The 25,715-nt window shown below is 38.5% G+C and overlaps 1 protein-coding gene across 9 annotated transcripts in view; it reads left to right on the top strand.

The window, feature by feature from the left end:
* The window catches only part of RCBTB1 (RCC1 and BTB domain containing protein 1), a 48,032-nt gene extending 24,419 nt beyond the window's left edge, over positions 1–23,613 (top strand). For 5 of the 9 annotated variants that reach the window (XM_034758514.1, XM_034758512.1, XM_034758513.1 and 2 more), the window contains 8 exons: positions 3,546–3,704; positions 8,376–8,483; positions 9,529–9,671; positions 13,051–13,241; positions 14,628–14,754; positions 15,607–15,758; positions 17,055–17,185; positions 22,586–23,613. In XM_034758514.1, the coding sequence (XP_034614405.1) occupies positions 3,546–3,704; positions 8,376–8,483; positions 9,529–9,671; positions 13,051–13,241; positions 14,628–14,754; positions 15,607–15,758; positions 17,055–17,185; positions 22,586–22,726 (1,152 nt within the window). In that variant the 3' untranslated portion in view covers positions 22,727–23,613. Of the gene's footprint in view, positions 1–3,545; positions 3,705–8,375; positions 8,484–9,528; positions 9,672–9,835; positions 11,020–13,050; positions 13,242–14,627; positions 14,755–15,606; positions 15,759–17,054; positions 17,186–22,585 lie in introns of those variants that run through there. The other 4 variants (XM_034758516.1, XM_034758518.1, XM_034758519.1 and 1 more) reach the window with 4 other exon arrangements.
* The last annotated feature ends 2,102 nt before the right edge of the window (positions 23,614–25,715 follow it).

The following is a 25,715-nucleotide window of genomic DNA, read 5'->3' as shown; positions in this document are numbered from 1 at the left end:
GAACCATAGTATCTGAGCACATCCATATCCTGTTCTAATACAAAATCATACTACTGCCATTATGACACACAGTAGCACATCAATGTCTGTAATGAGGGGGAGGGAAAGTAGATTCAGAAGCTAGTTTTTTGCTGATAATGTGCTGCTTTTGAGAGGAGCTTGTGCTTAGGAAAGATCTTGAGATTTTTCATTTCTTTGCCTTGCATAGGGCATGAAATTTGGAAGTTTAGTGCACCTTGTTAGGCAGCAGTGATATGGTCCAAACAAGATAAGATGAGAAATAGGAGAAAGGGTGTTCTACAGGGAAGAATGAGACCTGTAATGCATATTTTGAATATAATGTATATTTAAACTGTACTTAATTACAGTGCTAACCTCCTGAAATTTAAACATTTAGTTTGACCTATATTATTATGCATTCTCTTGGTGTTTGACTGAGGCTTTGTCGTTACAAGACATATAACCCTGATTGTACAAAACATAAGGGAATGTGTTATGGAATAATATTTACAGAAAGAATTGGCTGCAAAAGTAAATGACTTTAATCTCTGGAATTTCAGAAGGTCTTTGAAGTGTCACATGACACTGTTCTTGTGGCATTAAATGATGAGCTCTAGAGTAGATAAACGTAGGTGAAGGGCAAACAAACTATCAGCAATTGCCAAATTGGGAGAACTGTTGAACAGATGAATAGAGGCAGCTAGTTCGTTTCATGGTTTAAAGAGCAGAAGCTGTTATCACAGGTGGCTGTCTTATATGGGGAAACAGTGGCTTAAATTTCACATTCCTGTGGTGGTTTGCTAGGAGGGGAGAAAATATGCTTAAGTTTACTTGCAATTTAACCTCTAGGAACCTTTAAATTTAGAGGCTCACTCTTCCATTATAATTCTGAAAAATAAAGCTGGTAAATCTTCTTTGAAAATGTCTTCATTATAGCTTAACACATAGAGGATGTTAGTTATACAAAGGATACATTTAATACAGTAGAATCTCAGAGTTACGAACACCAGAGTTGTGAACTGATTGGTAACCACACACCTCAATGCAATCAGGCAGCAGCAAAGACCAAAAAAAAAAAGCAAATACAGTACTGTGTTAAACATAAACTAGTAGAAAAATAAAAGGAAAGTTTAAACAAAAAGATTGGACACGGTAAGGAAACTTTCTGTGCTTGTTTCATTTCAATTAGAATCATAGAAGATTAGGATTGGAAGAGACCTCAGGAGGTCATCTAGTCCAACCCCCTGCTCAAAACAGGACCAACACCAACTAAATCATCCCAGCTAGGGCTTTGTCAAGCCAGGCCTTAAAAACCTCTAAGGATGGAGATTCCACCCTAGGTAACCCGTTCCAGTGCTTCACCACCCTCCTAGTGAAAAAGTGTTTCCTAATATCCAACCTAGACCTCCCCCACTGCAACTTGAGACTATTGCTCCTTATTCTGTCATCTGCCACCACTGAGAACAGCCGAGCTCCATCCTCTTTGGAACCCTCCCTTCAGGTAGTTGAAGGCTGCTATCAAATCCCCCCTCACTCTTCTCTTCTGCAGACTAAACAAGCCCAGTTCCCTCAGTCTCTCCTCGTAAGTCATGTGCCCCAGCCCCCTGATCATTTTAGTTGCCCTCCACTGGACTCTCTTCTTCAATTTGTCCACATCCTTTCTGTAGTGGGGGGCCCAAAACTGGATGCAATACTCCAGATGTGGCCTCACCAGTGCCAAATAGAGGGGAATAATCACTTCCCTCAATCTGCTGGCAGTGCTCCTACTAAAGCAGCCCAATATGCCGTTAGCCTTCTTGGCAACAAGGGTACACTGCTGATTCATATCCAGCTTCTCATCCACTGTAATCCCCAGGTCCTTTTCTGCAGAACTGCTGCTTAGCTGGTCGGTCCCCAGCCTGTAGCAGTGCATGAGATTTTTCAATCCTAAGTGCAGGACTCTGCATTTGTTCTTGTCGAACCTCATCAGATTTCTTTTGGCCCAATCCTCCTAGGTCACTCTGGACCCTTTCCCTACCCTCCAGTGTACCTACCTCTCCCCCCAGCTTAGTGTTATCAGCCAACTTGCTGGGGGTGCAATCTATCCCATCATCCAGATCATTAATAAAGATGTTTGGACACTCCGCTCGATACCGGCTGCCAACTAGACATCGAGCCGTTGGTCACTAAATGTTAAGCCCAACAATCTAGCCAATTTTCTATCCAATTAAATTAAGATGGTTAAAGGCAGCATTTTTCTTCTGCATAGTAAAGTGTCAAAGCTGTATTGAGTCAAAATTCAGTTGTAAATTTTAGAAAGAACCATAACGTTTTCTTCAGAGTTACAAATGTTTCAGAGTTACGAACAACCTCCATTCCTGAGGTGTTTGTAACTCTGAGGTTCTACTGTACCTTGAAATACACCCCCGCCCACCACCCTCCATATATTCAGTAGGTGTTTAGTTTTAGATGAATTAGAATAGTTAATAAAAGCAAAGGATGTAATATAGTTATGGACAAAGAACCTCATGCTTTTTATTTTTTTTCATGGTGGTAATGTTATAATGTGTGTGGCTGGTGCTTTTGCATAAAGTTTTTTCTCCATTTATTTTCTAGCAATAGATATTAAAGTAAAGCGCTCAATTAGCACCAAAAAGGATATGTTGAATTTATGCAAAGGCAACCTCGGGTCTTGCAGTTGCAGTCAGCAGCATGTCTGGTAACATCTTTTCCAGAAGGGTAAATTTAAAGCAGGACAAAACACTGGATAGTAAACTGTAGGAAATATTCCTACATTTGCCTCTGGGGATGGACTAGATAACCAAATATGAAATAACATACATGTATTAGAAACTTTAGAGGAGGTGAAAAAGTCTCCTGAGGCCGTATATATTTCAAGATCTTTTAGGATTTTATGAACCCAGACAACATCTTGCTTTCTTAATTTGAGACATTTTCAATAGCAACAAATTTTTTTATAAAACAACTACCAAAACCAGTACTTCCCTTCATGCAATTTTTATCAAGTATCATAGCTGCTGAAACTTGTATGGTGAACCAAAACTTCCCCATTCACAAGCTCCAATGGCAGGTTGCGGGAAATAAGGAACCCCAAGGACACTTTTTTTAGACCTTTATCCACCTGAAACAACAGACTGCTAAGAAAAGTGAGAAGGGGGTAATTCTGTAAAGCTGGAAAATAAATGACATCCTTCACTGCATTCCCTGTTATGCTTAACTGTCTTGAAATATATTGGAAGAGGGGTGTTCAAATTCAGCCCACAAAGTTGTATATGTCCTACTGCCACCTTTACCTTTAAAACTGGAAAAATGTCCCTTATTTTTGACAAAATTTGGATGCTCCTGTTTTGGAATAAGTAATTGAAAAAAGTGCCATGTTTATACAGTACCAGATCTAGCTCATAATATTTAAATTAAAAGAAAAAGTCCGTGATTTGGATTTAGCTAGGGTTGGGCAAGTCCTATTTCTTCAGAGGAACCTAGTAGCAAAACTAAACATTTTAGCTCTAAACTATTCAGATATGTATTTCTCTTTTCATGGGCAGGTATATGCATGGGGCTATAACAATTGTGGTCAGGTTGGATCTGGATCTACAGCAAATCAGCCAACTCCTCGCAAAGTCTCAAATTGTTTACAGACTAAAATGGTGGTCAGTATTGCTTGTGGTCAGACCTCCTCTATGGCTGTAATAGACAATGGTGAGGTAAGCTTTCTCCACGAACCTAATAATATTATACATTGTTGTCTGCTTATGACTGAATAGAGATGAGAAATGCTGACATGGAGAGCCCTTCAGTTATGGAAGATACATCAGTAACTACTGTGGAATTTTATGGTCCACAAGAAATACCTTAGTATAACGGTTCAACTGTTCAACAACTTGAGCATAAACAGCAGGAAGTTTCTGCTAAGGGAGAGTTAATTGCATACTTGTCTAAGCTGTTAACAGGGTTTTTCACTTAACAAAATTCACAGAATGGGTTACTCTTTTATAGAAATTATTTTAAGTCTCCTCCTCCTAGTTACCATTCAGGTGCCTTCCCTGAAATAAGAATAACTTCCAGATGTGGCTCAAAGGTTGAGTAACCAGTTTCCAGTCTCTAAAAGATATATTGATCTGTTTGTATTGTAAAATGTCTTTTGTATTTTTGTAACCTGAGAAAATAGAAAGTCACAGGGTCTGAAAGTCTGCAAATTTATAATACCTAGTTCTATAAGACTATGAGAATGGCCATACAAGGTCAGAGCAATGGTCCATCTAGCCCAGTATCCTGGCTTCTGACAGTGACTGACTGGTGCCAGATGATCTAGAGGGCATGAACAGAACAGGGCAATTTATCGATTGACCCATCCCATATCATCCAGGCCCTGCTTCTGGCAGTTGGAGGTTTAGCGACACCCAGAGCATAGGGTTGTGTCCCTGACCATCTTGGCTAACAGCCACTGATGGGCCTATCCTCCGCAAACGTATTTAATTCTTTTTTAACCCAGTTATACTTTTGGTTTTCACAACATCCCCTGGCAATTTAGTTCCACAGGTTAACTGTGTATTGTGTGAAATAGTACTTCCTTATGGTTCTTGTGTTACATGTTACTATCATATACTCTCCTTAGTCATCTCTTTTCTAAGCTAAACAATCCCAGTCTTAATCTCTCCTCATGTGGAAGCTGTTCCAGACCCTTAATAGTTTTTGTTGCCCTTCTTTGCACCTTTTCCAAAATAATCTTTTCTGAGATGCGGTGACCAGAGTTGCATGCAGTACTCAAGATGTGGGCGGACCGTGGATTTATATAGTGGCATTATGATATTTTCTGTAGTCTTATCTATCCCTTTCCTAATGGTTCTTAATAGTGTTCATTTTTTTGGCAGGAGAGAATTACCGCTCTTTCTTGAATGGTAACAGCTAATTTAGACCCCATCATTTTGTATGCATAGTTGGGATTATGTTTTCCACTGTACATTACTTTGCATTTATCAGCATTGAATTTCATCTGCCATTTTGTTGTCCAGTCAACCCAGTTTTGCGAGATCCCTTTGTAACTCTTTGCAGTCAGCTTTGGACTGAACTATCTTGAGTAGTTTTGTTTCATCTGCAAATTTTGCCACCTCACTTTTTAACTCCTTTTTCCAGTTATTTTATTAATATATTGCACAGCAGTGGTCCCAGTACAGATCTCTGGGGGGACCTTGCTATTTACTGGTCTCCATTGTGAAAACTGACCCTTTATACCTACCCTTTGTTTCCTACCCTTTTAACCAGTTACTGATCCATGAGAGGACCTTCCCTCTTACCCCATGACTGCTGCCTTTGGTGAGGGACCTTGTCCAAGGCTTTCTGAAAGTCCAAGTACACTATATCCATTGGATCACTCTTGTCCACATGCTTGTTGAACCCTTCAGAGAAGTCTAATAGATTGGTGAGGCAAAAGCAATGTTGACTCTTCCCCAAGAAATCATGTTTATCTCTGTCTCTAATAATTCTGTTCTTTCCTATAGTTTCAACCAGTTTGTCTGATACTGAAGTTAGGCTTCTTGGCCTGTAATGGCCAGGATCACTTCTGGAGTCTTTTTTTAAAACTTGGTGTTACATTAACTATTCTCTGGTCATCTGGTACAGTAGCTGATTTAAAGGATAGCTTACATACCACAGTTAGTAGTTCTGTAGTTTCATATTCGAATTCCTTCAGAACTCTTGAGTGAATACCATCTGGTCCTGGTGGCTTATTACTGTTAAATTTATCAATTTGTTTCAAAACCTCCTCTATTGACACCTCAATCTGGTACAGTTCCTCAGATTTGTCACCTAAAAAGAACATTTCAGGTGTGGGAATCTCCCTCACATCCTTTGTAGTAAAGACCGATGCAGAGAATTTATTTAGCTTCTCCACAATGGCCGTGTCTTCCTTGCGTGCTACTTTAGCACCTTGATCGTCCAGTGGCCTCCCTGATTGTTTGTTAGGCTTCTTGCTCTTGATGTTATTAAAAAATATAGTTTTTGTCTTTTGTTAGTTGCTCTTCAAATTCTCTTTTGGCCTGCCTAATTATACTTTTAAACTTACCTTGCCAGAGTTCATGCTCTTTTCTGTTTTTCTCAGTTGGATTTGACTTCCAGTTTTTAAGATGTCTCTTTGTCTCTAACCACATATTTTATTGTTGGTTAGCCATGGCGGCAGTTTTTGGTCCTCTTGCTGTTTTTTTGTTTTGTTTTTTTTTTTATTCGGGATATATGTATAGTTTGAGCCTCTATGATGGTGTTCTTAAAAAGTTTCCATGCAGCTTGCAGGCACTTCACTCTTGTGATTGTTCCTTTTAATTTCCATTTAATAGTTTCCTCATTTTTGTGTAGCTCCCCTTTTTGAAATTAAATGCTCCCCTTCCTCTCCCCCCCAAGAATGTTTAAATTTAACTACATTGTCAGTTGCTATTACTGTTGGTTCAGCTATATTCACCTCTTGGACCAAATCCTGTGTGCCACTTAGGACTAAATCAAGAATTGCCTCTCCCCTTGTGGGTTCCAGGACTAGCTGCTCCAAGAAGCAGTCATTAATGATGTCTATAAATTTCATCTCTGCACTCCATCCTGAGGTGATGTATACCCAATTAATATGGGGATAGTTGAAATCCTTCGTTATTACAGTGTGTTCTGTTTTTGTAGCCTCTCTAGTCTCCCTGAGCTTTTCACAATCACCGTCACCACCCTGGTCAGATGGTCAGTAGTATATTTCTACTGTTATAATCTTATTGTTCAAGCATAGAATTTCTATCCGTAGAGATTCTATGAACAGTCTACTTCATTTTAGATTTTTGCTATATTAGACTTTATACTTTCACATATAGTGCTACTCCCAACCAGCATAACATACTGTCATTCCTGTATATTCTATACCGAATGCCACTGATTATTGTCATTCCAACAAGTTCATGTGATGTCTATTAATCAATATCCTCATTTAATACCAGGTGCTCATGTTCACCCATCATAGTATTTAGACTTCTTGCATTTATATACAAGCACTCTGTCGATTTAGTTGTGTGCATTCATGTGAATGGGACTCTTTCATTTGACTTTCACTACAGTTTCTACCTATATTTTATCAACTTTTCCAGTTTGACATCGAACCATTGATAAATACTCTTTAAGTAGTCTTTCAACCAGTTGTGCATCCACCTTGTAGCTTCCCATATTTCCCCATTTTCATTATGAAAATGTCATGTGCAACTGTCAAAATCAATACATTACATCTACTTCTTTCCTCCCCTATCCGTCAGGCTAGTAACCCTTTCAAAGAAGGAAATTAAGTTTATTTGGCATGATTTGTTCTTGAGAAATCCATGCTGGTTATTCCTTATTTCCCTGTTATGCTCCAGGTGCTTCCAAATTGGTTGTGTAACAACTTGTTTCAGTATCTTTCCAGATATGGAATATGTTTTTTTTCAGTGTAACTTGTAGTTTTTCTGGTTGCAAAGATTGCATTGATAAGTATGTTTTCCTGAATCTGTAGAGGGATTGAAACAACCACACCAAGTATAAATTTATTTATTCATCTCAATAGGGTATTAAATGTGAAGCTTAACTATGATAATCTAAAAGCTAGCATAGTTAAACTTCCATTTAATACAGTGGTCCTGTGTACTTCAATACACCATGCAATCCCATTAGCTGAAAGTGAATTATGTTTCCTGAGAGTTGTTCTAGTGTTATCTAACTGCATTTAGTGTTCCCCAAAAAGTTTATAATGCAGCCTTGCTGCTGGAAGCAGCCAATTAGATATCTGTTTCACGTTGCTTCAGATACCCCAGTCCCAGAGCAAAGCATCACCAACTGACGGATGGGGCTGTGAGGACCCTCAGTCTTTCCAAGGTTTTAGTTTTCCCGAGAGACCTGTGGATAATTGGGTTGCACTGTATCTGTGGTGTTCTGATGTTTTCATTAGAATGGACACTAGGAGTAAAGTAACAAGTCCTGAACAGGGAAGTAATGGACTACTCTGTTGTTGGACATACTTTAAGTTGATCAAGATGATTGCTTTATAGTTCTGTCCGCTGAAAAATCTTAGACCAGCACAGTAAGACTTCCAGGAGTTTGTGGGATTGTATGTCTTCTGGGAAACTAGCTCAGTACAGAAAAGGCAGGCATCTTTTAAAAAGCCAACTTTCTTTTAAAACCTGGAGAATAGAGAAGCTGGAGAAATTGATCAAATTAATATAATATGCCCTCATCTCCATTGCCCTTCCTCTTGTTAGATTTGTGAAGATTTGACATTATGTCAAGGGACTTTCTCCACAGACTTCTATTGTCTCTGGTTACAACTCATATTTTCTGTATTCCTACAAACAGAACAGGGAGCTTAATCTTTGTTTTTCTTAAACTAGGTATATGGCTGGGGTTACAATGGCAATGGTCAGCTAGGTCTGGGAAACAATGGTAATCAACTCACACCTTGTAGAGTGGCAGCATTACATGGTGTATGTGTACTTCAGGTAAGTCCAAAGTAGAAGTAAACCATGCATTAATATTATATACGTCTTCAAAAATTTCACCCAATCTGAGTCATAAGCACGTTTCTAAATTCAGGATTTTAGTGTTCTAGTTCTTGTAAAATCTATTAAAACTGAAAGATTGTGGACAATCTTTGTAATGCTTGCTTTTGTATAACCTTGTGAATGTGTCAAAATGCTTCATTGCTGAATAACATAAATAAACTATGCATACAATGTCGTGCAGGTACCATCTCTGTATATTGTGGGGCATGATGAAGTGAGGTATAGAGGACAAGCTTGTAAGGAATGATCAAGAACAGGGAAACTAAGAGGTTCAAAGGATTTGTCTTAATATTCTATCTAGACAGTGGGTTAGGAGTGAAAGGCTAGCGAGAAGTGTCTTACGGTGAAAGCTTAGGGCTAGGATTCAAGAGATCTGGGTTCTAGTTAGGACTGTCAGACTTGTATAACTTAGGTTAAGTGATTGTGTGACCCACCCAATTTTTTTCTCCACCTCTACAATAGATAAAACCCCCCTTACAGGGCTGTTGAAGCCTCAGTTCATTAGTTTGTAAAGCACTTTGAGATCTTGGGATTAAAAGTTGTATGTAGTTGTCTCGTGTGAAAGATTTAACTGTTTCCGGAGGAATTACTGAAGTTTTGTTATTTAGAGGTCAGAGAGACTGCAAGGGGATTATATAAAGTAGTCCAAGGTTAAAAACCTAAGACAAATTGTTTAGCTATTGTGGACAAAGAATGTTACTAGATTTTTTTTTTTTTTATAATTCTATTTATTAAATGAAGAATTGCAGCAAACACTGAGGAATAACCAATGAATACTAAATTACCAGTGCTTGAGGTTGTCTAGTACTTATTGCTAATGTATTTCATGTTAGCTTTAAGTATCAGGAAATAGCAGTTTCTGGTCCTAAATGGAGAATGATGGAGGTATTGAACGGACTTCAGACAGATTAATGTAATGAGTGTAATAATTTGTCTTCCACTTGTTTCTGTTTATTAGTAATCCTTGTAAATTTATTTACAGATTACCTGTGGCTATGCGCACACACTAGCACTAACAGATGAGGGTTTGCTCTATTCCTGGGGAGCTAACACTTATGGGCAGCTGGGAACTGGCAATAAAAGTAACCAGCTAAGCCCAGCGCAGATCATGATGGAAAAGGAAAGGTAATGTTGCTGCAGCTAACACATTTTTAGATTGGGTTGTGGGAGCATGTATTATGGAGTCTGTAGCTCTAGAAAGGTGTGTCTTGCTTTATGGATACTTCTTCCTGTTTGTTTGTTAATCTTGTTAACAAGTTAATAATACTATACCATACTCTTATCCTACCTTTTTTCCTCTAAATTCTAGACAGGGTATTTGTGGTGGCTCCTATGCTAACGTTTGAAAGTATGTATATTCTATACATATCTGATGCAGAGATGTAACGGACAAGGAGGCCAAATGTTAATTTCAACAAGCCATTCCACTGATGACCTCTTTAATCAAAACATTTGGATTCTATGTGCCAAGTTGTTATACTATATTGATGCCTATATTTGAAGGAAAAAAAAGCCTGGTATGTGATGATTCACTAGGAAAGTCAGCTGTCTGAGATTCTATAGTCAAAAGCCAACGATGTGTTTTGTAAGTTCCTCTTAACTCTGAAACACTTGGACTTCTATGTCAATTTTTAATAAGTGATTTGCTCTCATTCTACCTAGTTTTGTTTGTGTAGTTATCTAATGGGCAAACAGTCTGCTTCTGGCTGCCTTTTCTTTACACAGCTAAATTTTCCATTTGGGAAACCAAGGCCATTCGTAAGATGTCTTTGCATCTTTATAAAAGTGAGGTGACAAAGCTTTTCAGTACTGAGCCTGCTAAAAGTTCAACAAAACTAAAGATGGTAGAAAATAGTGTGTTTTTTGTGAAGGACTTCTTGAAGTGATAAAGAATCAGAAACGAAATTGGATGATGGAGAACACTGGTGGAAGGAAAGATAATACAGAATAGGGTTTTATTTTCTCTTAAATAATCGTTCAAGTGAGGTGCATGCAGAACTTAAATTCTGAACTGATCATGTCTTCAGGCTTTTTTTTTTTTTTAAGTCTTCATTTCAGAAATATGAAGTGGATAATGCCTTGCTAATGATAAAATTGAAAAAATGTTCCAGAAAAAGCAATTTGTGGTGCTAAATTTCGATGAATCTACCCTCCCCTACTGAACTTATTTGACTAGTCTTTCTTGGAGTCAGTGCCTATGTGACAGCATTTTCTGGTGGGATACATTTTAATTCTTGCTGCTCCTGTTGTCTATACATACTACCCAATCTGCCATCTATGTTACATGCTACTAATAGAGGCTACTAGCAGATCCTGTTGAAGCGGAGTGCCATGCTGTCCCAAGGAATAAGTATGGTGTATCATTAAATTTGAGTTTTACATTCAGGGTGAAGCCTAATAGCTTAAAAGGAAATCTGAGTTAACCTGGAGATGCAACCTTGAAGGAAAGAATTTGAGTGCAGATGTCCAGCAGGTAAAGGACCTCTATTTCTCAAAGAAAGAAAAGGTCATGTGCTTGGTGCTCTACAAGACACATGCCACCTTTGACCATAGGAGCTTACATTCTAGAACAGAGCAGAGATAAGGCAAGTAAAAAAATAGGGTAGTGTCAGTGTTGGTGGAGTACAGTTGAGGAAACACTGGTAATTGAGGGCACAGTGGAGTCGTGCATGGATTTGAAGGCAGGAAGTGGTTGTGGCCTCAGAAGGAGAGGAAGAGTTATTAACAGAATTTTCTTTTTAATGATTTTAATGTTGAGAGAGTTTGCTGTTGCTGGCTGGGATGGGCAGTCTTGGTAGAGGTGAGGTTATAGTAGTGGTATTGTGGGGGGTGAATAGAGAGTAGTAATTCCTGAGTGAGAAGAGGCAGCGTGCTAAATTGCTGGAGTTACCAGCTGTGGATCCTATGGGATGCTCCAAAATCTTGTTGTCTGATGGGTCTTAATACTATTTTAAAGTGAAACAATGATTGTGTGTAAAATACTTAACTTGTTTTCTTTGTAAATTAGGATTTACTCAATGCTTAATTTGTGTCAGGGCTGAGTCCTGGCCCCTCTACGCTTGGCAGTTCATAGCCCCAGCCCCTCTGGGCTTGCTTCATCAGTTATGAATGTAAAAAATATTGCTGGAGCACCAGCACCACTTTCATTACAAATTTAAACACTGGATTTACCAATGAAAGTATCAAATTTCAGGATATACCACCTGATACTCTATGCTGAAAGACAATTTTTGATCTATAATCTGATATTTGTGCTACTCCTAGATTGTCATATTGGGATACTGACTTTCAATATACAGAAGAAAAACTGCCAGGAAATATGATAAATTAGGTTTTATTGGAAGTTTTTTGTCTGCTGTTCTCCACTGATTTTTTTTTTTTTTCTTTAAATGTGGACAAAACCTGAAACCCTGGCATGCATATTTTTAGCATGGGAAAACAAGAAGACCCAGTTTACTTTAAAACTAACTCTAGAACTTCCCTCCCAATTTTTCATTTCTGTGGCATTGTTCACCAGCTGAACAGAGATTCTGGATACATCCTTGCAATTCTTTTAATGGGAATGTGATTCTTCTCTGTTCGTATATAATCACTTCAGATAACAGTTTAGGGATTATTTGAGTAAATGGAGAACAGAATAGGTAAGTGTACAGCAGCAGCTGCAGTTCTTTAAAACACTGTGGACATAGTTTTTTAAAAAACTGTAAAACAATAGGTTTTTTTTTAAAGAATGTGATTATTGAATAATGTGAATATTTAAAATGATAATCTTGTCAATTTATTTTCCAAACAGGCTTTAAACACTTGGAGGGGGGGGGGAAACTAAATACAACACGTGAGGCCAAAAATAAAGGCATGTTTTACAGCAGGCTATATCTCTGTCTAAATATCAGAGCCCATTCAAAGAGGGACTGGGAGATGCTTTAGTGAAGTATTTTAAGTGCTTGTTTCAAAAGGCATTTTCACTGCACTGGTACTAATAATTTAAAATGAGAGAACTATCTCCTAAAAGTGCTGTTTGAAGACAAGGCCTGGAACATGCACCATTAATTTGGGAATAGCTTTCCAGGCTACTTCTCAAATCTTGTTTTGTTACAAAACATAGATGTAGTAATTTCTTCATGCTTATTCTTCGGCTTTGCTTACGTGTATTGCAATATCTGGTGATGTCCCTTTGTTTTAGAAATCTCTGCCTGTTAAGTGCCTATTGTGGGTGAGGTATGAAGAATGTTGGTTGAAAGACTTGTGAATATCATTTTCTGTAAATGTCATTGTAATCTGATATTGTATTGTCTTATATCTCTGTAATTTAATACTGAATCTGATTATGTGAAGGTTGTTCAGTTCGAATCGATACCCAGTCAAAAGAAAATACAGGGCTACAGATAGCATATTCTCTACTTTTCCCACTAATACAATTAGGTTGTCTTTAATTTTATGCTTCTGTGATTTTAAATATATGTTGTAGACAAACTGCATTTTCTTTTGATTTTTCTATTCACAGGGTGGTAGAGATTGCGGCCTGCCACTCTTCTCACACTTCTGCTGCCAAGACCCAAGGTGGCCAGGTGTATATGTGGGGCCAGTGCCGTGGCCAGTCTGTTGTTCTTCCTCACCTCACTCACTTCACTTGCACTGATGATGTGTTTGCTTGCTTTTCTACTCCTGCTGTGATGTGGCGCCTCCTCTCCGTAGGTGAGAGCAAACTGGGACATGTTATGCAGTGCTACAGCCAAAAAATCTAATGCTTGTATGGAACAGATTTCCCATTTAATTATAAATATTTGCACCTTCAGAAAATGTGCTTTCTTATTAGAATCTGTATATTATAGTGGGGTGGGAGCTCTGCGATAGCTAAGGGTGAAAGCAACTTACTGTTTAGCAATCAATGTTTAAGTGCTCTAAAATTCACGTCATGTGCACTTGCCATTGTCATGTACACTACTGGACTGCTGGAAATCCACCATGGGAAAAATAGAATAGACCACTGTGCTGCTCTGCTTGCATGACTCACAACTCAGCATAGAAGTGAAGGGTCTGTGCTGCCTTTGGTTGCAGATGCACTTCTCATATCACACCATGAGCAGTGGCAATTTGCTGACAGGAATCCCTGCACCAGTCAGCATAGCTGTCACTAACACAGTGGCAGGCAGTTGGAGCACACTCAAATAAATAAAAGAATAGTATTGTGCGGCACAGCACACCACATGAAATTACACTCTTACTTAATCTTCCTTCATGCCTTCTTATTGTAGGGCAGCCTTGGCTGAAACATACTTGCAATATATTCCAAGGGGCTCCTGCCAGTTCACGTGGGGTGGGCAGAATTAAGGTTGCTAAGCTCATAGTTAGGTTTCCTGCAATGCCACAAATCTCTGAAAGCTTGTGCTACTACTGACTATTGTACATTTTTATAGGTAAATGGAGGACTTCAATCCCCAGTGCTATTAATCAAGCATCTTTCACAAATGCTAACATAAGTTTTTTTGGGGTTGTTTTAAAAAGTAAATCTGAGGGTTTTTTGGTTTTTTTTTTTTTTGGTTTTTTTGTTGTTTTTTTTTGGTTTATTTTTATAATTATTATAATTATTTTTTTTAGAGAGCAATGTCAGCTTGGGCACTACAAGCTTATAATACACGAGGACACTTTTTTCATAGCTGGGTCTGATGTACTGCATTTCCTCGCAGGAAGGTTAATCTACATTTTCCAGACCTGCATAGGATCTGTCCAAATGCTGAGGAAACTCAGTTTGGGAGTTTGCTCAAGTGGGTAATTTTAATAGTTTTCCGGTTTGAATAGTTTCCTTGATAGCAGTTGCAAGGCTGTTGTACCAGCCTCACTTTTCATGACATGCTTATCAGATGTTATGCTCTCATAATTGGCTCATAAAATGAGTGCTGACAACACTGAACCCCAGTCAGGACTACCAACATAGATCTGCCAGACAGTTACTTCCTAAACATCGCGTAGTTACCCAGTGACCATCTTTTCTTGACTAGCCTGTTTAATTAAGCCACTCTGCATATGTATGTATGTATTAGACAGAATGTATTTGGTTTTCAAAACCTTTGGTTTTTTTAGAGCATGAAGACTCCTTAACAGTAGCTGAGTCTCTGAAGAAAGAGTTTGACAGTCCAGAAACATCAGACCTAAAATTCCGCGTAGATGGAAAATACATCCATGTTCATAAAGCTGTTCTAAAAATCAGGTAGTGTTCATGTTTCATGGCTTCTTGGTCAGCAATCCCTCTACTGCATAGAGAGCAACCCGTTAACTTGTCCTCTCAGAGAGAGCCATCTGCAGTGCTGTCAAAAGCGAAGGTGTACTTAGACTTTTTAAGACTGTTCACTATTATTGAAATTGTTTAAGCTTGTATTTTGGACTGCTGGGAAGGATGAGGGTGACACAAGAAGATCTTTAGAAATGAGGGGATTTGTCTGAATTAGTGTTTTGATGTCTTTTTATTTTTCATGGGCCAGTAGCTGTCCTGGAAATTTCTCAGGTAATATAACCACATAGTTAACCAGATCTTTTAAAAACAAAGATAAGTAACTAAATAGTTAATTGCACTGGCTGAATACACATGAACGAGACATGCTGTTTTTACATTTTATTTCTCTAAGTGTAACTTACTAGAATGAGATTATTAAATACTAAATTTGAGAAGGGGCTGAACCGAAATACCAGTTCTTAACATTTTCTGAGTGTGGATCAATATCCAGATGTCACAGCAGGGGCCTATTTCTTTATTTAAAAAATTATTAAAGCCCTTTTTTAAATTCCATGTGTACAAAACTGAATTCTTTTTTTCAAATTCTTATCTGTTGTATCACACACAAAATAATTGCGTTATTCTCGATGCACAAATATTACTTGCATTTGTTGTACCCCAGTATTGAGAAGAGAACATACCCTTTTGGTATTTAATGACATTTATATTTAGAGATCTTAATTTATTGTAGAGAAAATGAAGGGAAGCTTTATTTCAAATGGTCTCTAATATAGTATACATGTATCCTATCACGTTATGCCAGATAAATGTTCTGCCTTCCTGTTCTAGATGTGAACACTTCAGAACCATGTTCCAGTCATATTGGAATGAGGACATGAAGGAGGTGATAGAAATAGACCAATTTTCTTACCCAGTGTATCGTGCCTTTCTTGAGTACCTATATACAGACAGCGTTGATCTGCCACCTGAAGATGCTATAGGTAGCACAGTCTTCTTTGGCCAAATTACATGATAAATCCAGAGACTTGATAAATGGACGAAAAAGTGGGGGAATAAATGGTGCATGTATGGTCCTAAGACCAACATATGATCAGTTTCATGGTGATTACATTTAAAGCACAACTAAAGTAAACTCTGTTAACAACTTGCTACAGAAATAGTGCTGTGTAACTCTGAATAAATTGAGCAGCAAGTATCGGAGAGTAAAAGGTAGAGGAGGTGTTTAAATTACTCTTCTGAAATAAGCATTCGTACCTTTTGCTAAATTGAATCAATTATGCTTTGAAATGACTTCAAGAAAAAAATTTAGTCCCTATAATGGGGTAATTTTTACCCAGCACAGTGGACAAGCTCTGAGTTAAATTCTAGCTTTGATAGCAACAGTTGTGCACTTGGTACTTTCCCGGTTCTGTAACCATGTACTTAACTTTTATACATATGTGTAGTCCTGTTGCTGTCAGTGGAACCACTTGTGCTTAGGGATAAGCTCCTGTGTAAGGGTACATCTACACTACAGCGGGGAGTTGATTTAAGATACGCAAATTCAGCTACGTGAATAGCGTAGCTGAATTCGACGTATTGCAGCCGACTTACCCCGTTGTGAGGACGGCGGCAAAATAGACTTCTGCCGCTTTTTGTCGGCGGTGCTTACTACCACCTCCGCTGGTGGAGTTAGAGCGCCGATTTGGGGATTGATTGTCGCGTCCCAACGGGACGCGATAAATCGATCCCCGAGAGGTCGATTTCTACCCGCCGATTCAGGCGGGTAGTATAGACCAGACCTAAGTGTTAGCAGGATGGGGCTTAAAGTAGTGAAAAGGCCTCTCTCTTCTTGAATGTCAGTAAAGCTGATTTTCTGAATAACACCCAATGGAATTGATATATGGTGTTGTGTGTTGGGGAATGTCTGTGCTGCAGCTGGGAGTGTGCTTCCCAGCCTGAGGAGGTACAGACATGCACCAGCTCCACTCAAGCGTGGACTCTAAGAATAGCAGTATTGACGTTGTGGCCCGGGTGGCAACTTGGGCTTGCTCAACCCCTTGGTCCTCATGTGAGTGATTAGCCTGATTCACCACCCACTCCGCAATGTCCACGCTGCTATTTTTAGTGTGCCACTTCAAGCACAGCTAGCACGTGTCTGCCCAGGCTGGGAGGTAGGCTCTCAGTAGTATAGATATACCATACTTCACACAGAGAATGAAGACAGTTTGGAGCGTGCCTTGATACTGTAAAAGCAGAGATTGAAATTGGCTAATATAATGGCATTTTAATTTCAGGACTTCTGGATTTGGCTACATCTTATTGTGAAAACAGATTGAAAAAACTGTGTCAACACATTATCAAGAGAGGAATTACTGTGGAAAATGCATTTTCATTGCTCTCTGCTGCAGTGAGATATGATGCAGAGGTAAACTTCTAAAGATTAAACTCACTAAATAGACTACCTCTTTTTGACCAGAACCATGGAGCATAGCACACAGCTTTTTATCTCCATTTTGATTGAGGGAAAATTGCTCGTTGCATTGAGAATTTGAGCAGTAGGGTTCTGGTGCTGTTCCTTGGACTCTGTAGTCATTCTGTTCAGAGTAAAAGCCATATCTTTGTATTAAACTTGTAGTAGACAAATTAACTAGCACTTTATATAAAAAAGAGTCTTATTTTAATCAAGCCACTGCATGAAGTACAATATAAATAACTTTCGTATTGTCTAGTTCATGGTAGCCATTTTGTGCTGTTTTGCCTAGCTTCATAATGCATCGCTCCATGTTATCTGGAAAAAAATTCTGTGCTGAAAACTTTCTATCTAGAGGCTGAAAATATTACTTTGCAAATAAAGGGCAGGCTTTAAAAAGAAAGCAAAACCTGGAGATTCTAAAAGTTCTGCCGATTGGTTTTATAACACTAATCTTTGCTTAATACGTTTAAATATGTACACAGTACAAGTTGCAGCTTTTTAAATCCTCTTCATGTGTTTGGGATTTTTCTTGTAATATTATTGATGGCAGGGTACTGACAGCTGCGTCTGAACTTTCGTTAACAAAGTTGTTTAGAAGTAGGTGACATAATAGGCACCAGATGGACCCTATTTGCTCCCTCTTGATTTATGCTTGGATATAGACATAGACATCAGCATTTTGGTGCCATGAAAACTTCCATTATCTTGTACACAGGGTAGATTGATTTAAATCAAAGCAATTTTAATCACCAGTTTAAATCAGCAAGCAGGAAACTTTGATTAAATCATTGATTTTAATCTTGTTTTGCATTTGTACTTTTATTTCCTAAAAAAAAAAATTGAGTCTCACGGGTTGGTAACTATTAAATGTTGATTTGCAACTAAATATAGCCTTTACACTAAATGTGGTGGTACTTTTATCCACATTTATTTAAGAAATTATGTAGCTTAAAATAACTGTATTCTGTCTTAATTTTTGCATTTTTATTAAGTTAGTAAATGGTGAATGATGCTTTACGTATTTAGTAGATTTTTTTACTCAACAGATTAATTTTTTTAGTCATGATTTGTGTCAAGCTGCATTTGGTTGGAAGTGGGAATGCAATTAAAAATGCACAAAAACTGTAATTTAAAATTGCTTTTCATTAGTTTAATGAAACTACCTTAAATGTGCTAGATGTGTAAGAAAAAATAAGTTTCTATCAAGACCTGTTTTGCATTTAAAACATTGATTTATTCAACAAAGGAAGTATTATCTGTAGTTAGTAAAATAAACTGTTCTTCTGGTGACCATCTCCATCAAGATTTTAGAATTAGTAGAACTCATCCTCTCACCTGGTTTTTATTCTTCTGGCATATGGCTTCTGAGGGCACAAACAATGAATTAGATGTTGAGTAAGTGGTGGAGCCATTCTCATGGCAGTTCTTATTCGTAGATTGGAAGAGGGAAAACAATATTTCCTGTTTTTTGTTTTTTTGTTTTTTGTTTTTTTTTCCAACTCCCAATCAGTGTCTCAGTTTTGAAATAACTAGGCATTGAGCCGAAGAAGTTGAACAAACTAAAATGAAGAAAAATGTCCTCTGTACCTGTAATTCTCTACTGCTATCAAAGCTGGTTTAGTGCTTCAACAAACTGCTTATAGATTGTTTAGCCAGTGATTTCTACCAGCTCACTGGTTTGGCTTTCTTTAAAACTTTGGCAGCAAACATGTACTGCTTTAATATTTGTATTCAATTTACAATCATTTTAATAGACTATATTAAGCTTAGGCTTTTAATATAGCTTGTCATAACTTTTTATATATAATTTTAATTTTAAATACACTTTTCTTTTTAAAAATAAGCCTATTTAATTTAAATCTGGTTTAAATGAAAAATAGTTATCTTGACTTCTTTAATTTATTTTTATCCTCACTGAATTTAAATTGCATTTTCCTTTTATGTAGTGTGTAGTTCCTTTAAATATGTGGGAACCAGAGACTACAATTCTGGGAATAGAAGACAATTGTCTGGGTATTCAGGCATCAAACATTGTACACATCTAGAATGACATATCCAAATTCTTTAATTACTGAACTGATAATGGAAATAAGTTTATTTCATTATATTTAACTTAACAATAAAAATCAGATTACAATCAAAGTAGAATATCTTAAGTGTAATATCTGTTCCTACAATGGAATAAAATGGCAGGAAGTAAAGCTCATCATGGAGCTAGCTAACTGAACTATGAAGTCAGACAAATGGTATATGAAGGGGAGATGCAAATGACATTTTTCGCATTATGAAGTAATATTTAACTATTTTGCTGTTTAATCAGATCAGCTGGCAGACTCCTCTCCTAGGGTCTGCAGGTCCTGAAGGTATTTACTTCTTGATTTCCTTTGGCATTTGTTACTCAGACTAGCCTTTGTTACTAAATATGCGACTCTGCTACAGCTAGATATTTTTCTATAGGCTGTTCACTCTTATGAAAGATTGTGTTGCTTCATAGATCACACATCATGTGCTTTGTAGCGACCAAAATGCGCATACATATACAGGTGCAGTTGTGCTTACCTCAAAGCTTAACTTCATCTGTTAAAAGACTTGCAGTTCTCTCAACCCTTTTTTGTTTTGGAGATAACAGACACAATACAAAGCTTTGTATTTGAAATGGCAGGTTATCGATTTTAATTTCACAAAGCCAGGTGTGACATCCATGGATGTGGTTTGGGAGGTGGAGGTGAAATAGTCCTGCAGAATGCGTTTCCCGTGTGCCTTCATGATTCTCCCTTTTAAAGAGTGGGAAAAGAAACAGTTACTCTGCTGCAGGATGTACATTCTGCCTTTTGCTGATTGAGCTTTGTGTACAGTCTGCCTTACTGATTGCCAGGTGTAAAAGCTAAACCAAAGCAAAATGGAAGGCTCTGCACTGTGGTTCTGAGCTTCTCTTGGGCATCTACAACATTCAGAAGACTGACTTTAAGTGTCTCTAGAATCTATAATTACATGTGCAGTAAGCTAAATGGCAAGTTCAGATGACTTTAGTAATGTAGTTAGTTCATGGGATGTTCTTTCTCTAAAAAGCATCAGTTAAAACTGCATCATCTATTTAAAATACGTCCATATCATGAAATTGTCTACTTTTCCAGTACTGAGATGCAGTATGTTTCTCTGGGATTAATGACTGGCTGAATTGTAATGGCCAGCGTTACACTGTAGGTCCAGTTTCTCCCTGCAGCTAACTAATCACTGAAAGTATCTTGTGCCTCTATCATTTATCACTATATACACTGAGGTTTTACTTTGTGATCCAGTGTGCAAATATGACTTATCTAATTCTTCTGCAGAATTCTGAACTTTCCAAAGTGTCTTCCTGTAATGATAATACTGCTTGTATTTTTGTTACTCTGACTTGGAGCATGGGAATCTTATTAATAAAGTACTGTAATACAGTAAATGTGTACGTGATGTAGTTTTATTTAAAATCGGTTTAGTCCATTTGTTATAAAAATTCACAGCTATGTTCGGCCTTTCATAAACCTGTTACTTATTACATAGACGCAACACAAGCCAAAACATGCATGCAGCTCCAGAGATCCTGATCTTAGACCAGGGCATTTTCTGTATTGCTGTGTCAAGAATGGTTGACTTGGTGTCAGTGAGCTTACTTTCCATCCTGGCCGAAAGTGCAGAAATGCAAATATGGCTTTACCTAATCACACTTGCAAGTGGCTTGTAAGTGGCTTGATTGTCTTTAAAACTATTGTATATTCTGTAGGCTGGATATTGAAGTACGACTAGACTAGATGGGGTCTGTCACATTAACATTCTACTCCATGGGAAGGCGGGATGGAAGGGGAGATACTTAAATAGGATGCAGTAGTCCTTACTATAACAGATTGTCCGAACCTAGAATTGTAGCATGAAAGAGAAGATTCCTCTCTAAATGGAACAGTTGGCTACTTTAATCATCTGACAACATCTGGGGTTTATGGCTGACTTTGCTGTGGGCTGCAGAATTAGTAACTCTGTGTAATATTAATACCATGTGGGTGCAGTGTGAGAATTGTTTGAGGCACTTTTTGATCTTTAGATGGAAGGCATTCTATAAATATTTAGGCTGTGGGTCAGACTTTAGTGTGATGTAGAATTAAAGTATGGGACTTGGGCTACCTTGTGCCCAATACATTCCTGCTAAATATTTCCATGAGAAACAAATAGAGCCATTTCAGTACTGGTTTATTCCTAGTGGACATAAAGGCGTCCTGCATGAACTTTATAGATTTCTTTAAAGATATCTCCATCTAAATCGGGGTGGCCAACCTGAGCCTGAGAAGGAGCCAGAGTTTACCAATGTACATTGCCAAAGTGCCACAGTAATACGTCAGCAGCCCCACATCAGCTCCCGCTTCCAGCGCCTCCCACCCACCGGCAGCCCCGCCAATCAGCGCCACCCCCTCCCTTCCCGCACCTCCCAATCAGCTGTTTTGTGGAGTGCAGCAGGCTCTGGGAGGGGAGGAGGGAGAAGTGAGGGCACTGCAGGCTCGGAGGGGGGGGTGGTGGAGTGGAGTGGGGGCAGGGCCTATGGCAGAGCCAGGGGTTGAGCAGCGAGCCCCCACCAGGCACATTGGAACGTTGGCACCAGTAGCTCCAGCCCCGGAGTCAGTGTCTATACAAGGAGCCGCATATTAACTTCTGAAGAGCTGCATGTGGCTTCGGAGCCACAGGTTGGCCACCCCTGATCTAGATATACTATGCTGTAATTAGCCTTTTCTCTAAACCAGTGCAGCATCGCTCCATTAGGTAAACCAGTGCAACTTTGTATTTAGACCAGGCTTTAATGTGGAAATGGAAGAACTGAATTTTCTCAATCCAGTCTTGGGTATCGTTTTTCAAAGATGGCTTTTACTCCTCTTTCCGTTAGCTGTCAGTGGAATGTAGACATAATTTCCACCCTGGATGCTTCCTCTGAAATAGCTAAAACCAATCCAGTCTGCGAACACTCTTGACCAGGGCAGGAGAAACTTTTGAGGTGAGATGAGGCAGTTCAATCTGTTTTAAGTAAAATATGCTATTGTGACTAGTACATGGGCTCTTAAAGTGAGAGTTGTGAACATGTTTGAAACGGTCATGAGCACCTTCTGTTCTTTCTGGCTAGTTTGGAGGATCTATTTTTTGTTGCAATGTGGGGCACGGTATGGAAAAGGTTGAGAACAGCTGGGATAATGTATTTACGTAGCTCTCTAATCTGTTTATAATTCCACTGTAATTACACAAGAGATGTAAAAGCATTTGAGCCTGGTTCTAAATAGTCTTATGGTGTAACCAAAGCTAATAAAAAGGCTTTTTGTTTTGTTTTGTGTCTAGGATTTAGAAGAATTCTGCTTTAAGTTTTGTGTCAACCATTTGACGGAAGTGACACAGACTGCAGCGTTTTGGCAAATGGATGGCCCCCTGCTAAAGGAATTCATTGCTAAAGCCAGTAAATGTGGAGCCTTTAAGAACTGAAACACATGGCTGTAAGTTTTGGGTGACGTAGGGTTGTACCAGTCATAGCTGGTTTGCTGTATTCATGAATAACAGGCTTGTGTAACCCTGCAGGTGAAGAAAAACAAAACAAACCTAATTGCATTATTTTGGGGTTATAAAACTCTATACAGAAGCTGCAGCAAATGTTCTGTGTGCTGTATCCATGCTTTTAAAAAAGTGAACTGTTGCAAGAGATGCAAGTTAGAAGGTTAACATTAACTTACATTTGGAGAGCTGGAAATCTTCACGTTGCTGTTTTTGAGTTTACTGTACTTCTGAGGTGGGAAAAATTGAAGCAGGAGGATGGTTTTGAGTGCTGATGAGAGGATTAATCATTTGGTGCCTGGAATTGGGATTTCTTAACTTGATCTGTTGGGACCTCCAGGGAGTTGCAGCAGAGGCTGAACTGAGCCATTGAAACATTTCATGTAAATGTTAGCTCTGTAGAATTACCCTGAAGGAACAAACAGGACTGATTTCTTTTGTATTGTGGTTGCATGATTATGAATTTGTGACAATTTTGCTATGTATAAATAATCAAATGTATTCAAGGCTTAGAGGAAACTGCAGAAAAGATAATGTTGCTATAAAATATACTCAGAAAATTTACTAATTGAATTGGAAGTAAAGCTGCTCATCGGTGATACATTAACATGCAAAGGGCAACATATAATCTAGATGTTCAAACATTATTTATAATAGTAATCGAAAGACTTATTGCCCTGTTTTGAGGGCCAAATCAAGTTAATTAGGCTATTCTAAATAAAAGGGGAGAGAACTGTTGGAAAGTTATTGTTTTTTGCATTGGAGTATTGTATAAAAACTTTAAAATTACATGTAATAAAATTACACTTTTTTTCAAATTGTCCACTGTAAACTCTTCTGACTTGAAGGAAATGTCATATCTTTTATTGCATCTACCACAGAATAAAGTTACAAATAGTGTGGCAAATGTGTATTGACAGAATCCAGTCCCAATCCAACTCTATATGCCAAACAAGCAGTGTTACACTTGCAATCCGTACGTCAGGAAATAGAAGAGAATTTATCCACGTACTTACTTGGCCTGCATCAATGTAATATCGGTCTCTCTCAAATGTCAATGAATTTATCATGACGCTCCTATGAGGTATGGGCTTCCCTTAAGTGTTTGGGAAGTGCCTAGCACAGAGTGGATGCTACTGTAAATAATTAAAAATTGTAGGAAAATATGCCCATTTCTCAGCAGAACTTAGGCACAGTAACCACCTGCCCATGGTCACACAAGAAGAATGTGGCAAAGCAGTGAACCCAGAGCTCCAAAATCAGAGTTTCAGTGCTTTAACCACAGAACCATCCTTCCTCTCTGATTTACGACAACTCTCTTGCATAGCGTGGCAGAGATCAGTATGCCTGGTTTTTATCATTATTGTTATTCCAAAGATTCTTTGGAATGTGATATTTTGCATTGTGGATTCTTCTTCTAAAGTAATGCATTTAAGTGCCTCAAAGAATTTATTTTGCAAGCCAAAAGCAAAACAAACAGTTCAGAGAAACAATGTGAATTATAGTACTATAAAAAGTTGGTTTGGGAGGGGCAGAGATGGAATGAAAGTTTCCTTTAGAGGACAATCTATTCAAGTGTTACAGCAATAGAAAAATCTACACTATTGACTAAGACAGGAAAGAGAGTTGTAATTGGACTTAGCCCTGGTCTACACTACAAAATTACTTCAGTATAACAGCGTCTCTCAGGTGTATGAATAATCCACACCCATAAGCAACATTGTTATACCGACCTAAGCAACGTAGTTATACCAACCTAAGCACCAGTGTAGACAGCACTATATTAGCAGGAAGAGCTCTCCCGCCACCGTAGCTGCCGCCTCTTGTGGAGGTGGAATTACTAAACTAACAGAAGAGCTTTTTCCTGGCAGCTTAGAGTCTACATCAAAATCACAATAGCACCACAGCTGTGCCGCGGTACATTTGTAGTGCAGACCTGCCCAGAGATTCCAGTTTATTTAGATCACTTGTGGCTTTGTCTTAGTTTTATTCCCTATCGGACAAATGTGTACCCCATTAACAGTTTGGGTCTTTCTTCCCACTCTAGTGGCTATTCTGCATAGAAAGTTTGAATTGGTTTCTGCCAAAAGTGCAAGTCCTTTAGTTCAAGCAATAGAGGCTCGTGCTTTTAGATCTAGTGGGTCCGGGGTTCAAGTCCTGCTGACAACCCACCTCTGGGTTTTGTGATCTTCCTATGGATTGATGGGGGAAAACCAGTCAGTCTTTGGGGGGAGAGGGGTAATTGGCTTGTCTTTACTGCTTCCTGAATAAAGGCAGCCAGTCAGAGCTGCCCCATCTTTAGTTTTAATTGCTTTTAGCTTGGGGGGAGGGGTGAATATAATGGCATCAATATACTTAGTGGATGATACCAAGCTGGGAGGTGTATTAAGCACATTGGAGTACAGTATTAGAATTCTAAATTATTTTGACAAACTGGAGCAATGGTCTGGAATAAATAGGATGAAATTCAATAAGGACAAATGCAAAGTACTATACTTGGGAAGGGATAATCAATTGCACACATACAAAATGGGAAATGACTGCCTCAGAAGGAGTACTGCAGAAAAGGATCTGGGGGCCATAGTGGATCACAAACTAATTGAGTCAACAATGTAATACTATTGCACAAAAAGTGAACATCATTCTGAGATGTATTAGCAGGAACATTGTAAGCAAGACATAAGTAGTAATTCTTATTGAGCACTAATAAGGTCTCTGGTGGAGTATTGTGTCCAGTTCTGGGCACTACACTTCAGGAAAAATGTGGACAAATTCATGTAGGTTGCTGGGAGCTGACTCAGTTCAACACATTCCACTTGGTTGCGGTATTGTACCTGGGGATTCTCTATTCTACTAAAGAATCTCTAATCTACTAGACCGCCCAACAGAAACTGAGCATTAGGATTAGCTATAGAAATGGTAG

This window comes from Trachemys scripta, chromosome 1 (assembly GCF_013100865.1).
Source record: "Trachemys scripta elegans isolate TJP31775 chromosome 1, CAS_Tse_1.0, whole genome shotgun sequence".
In the NCBI taxonomy this organism is placed as follows: domain Eukaryota; kingdom Metazoa; phylum Chordata; order Testudines; family Emydidae; genus Trachemys; species Trachemys scripta.
Note: the sequence above shows the minus strand (reverse complement) of the source record. Positions and strands in the feature narration are given on the sequence as shown.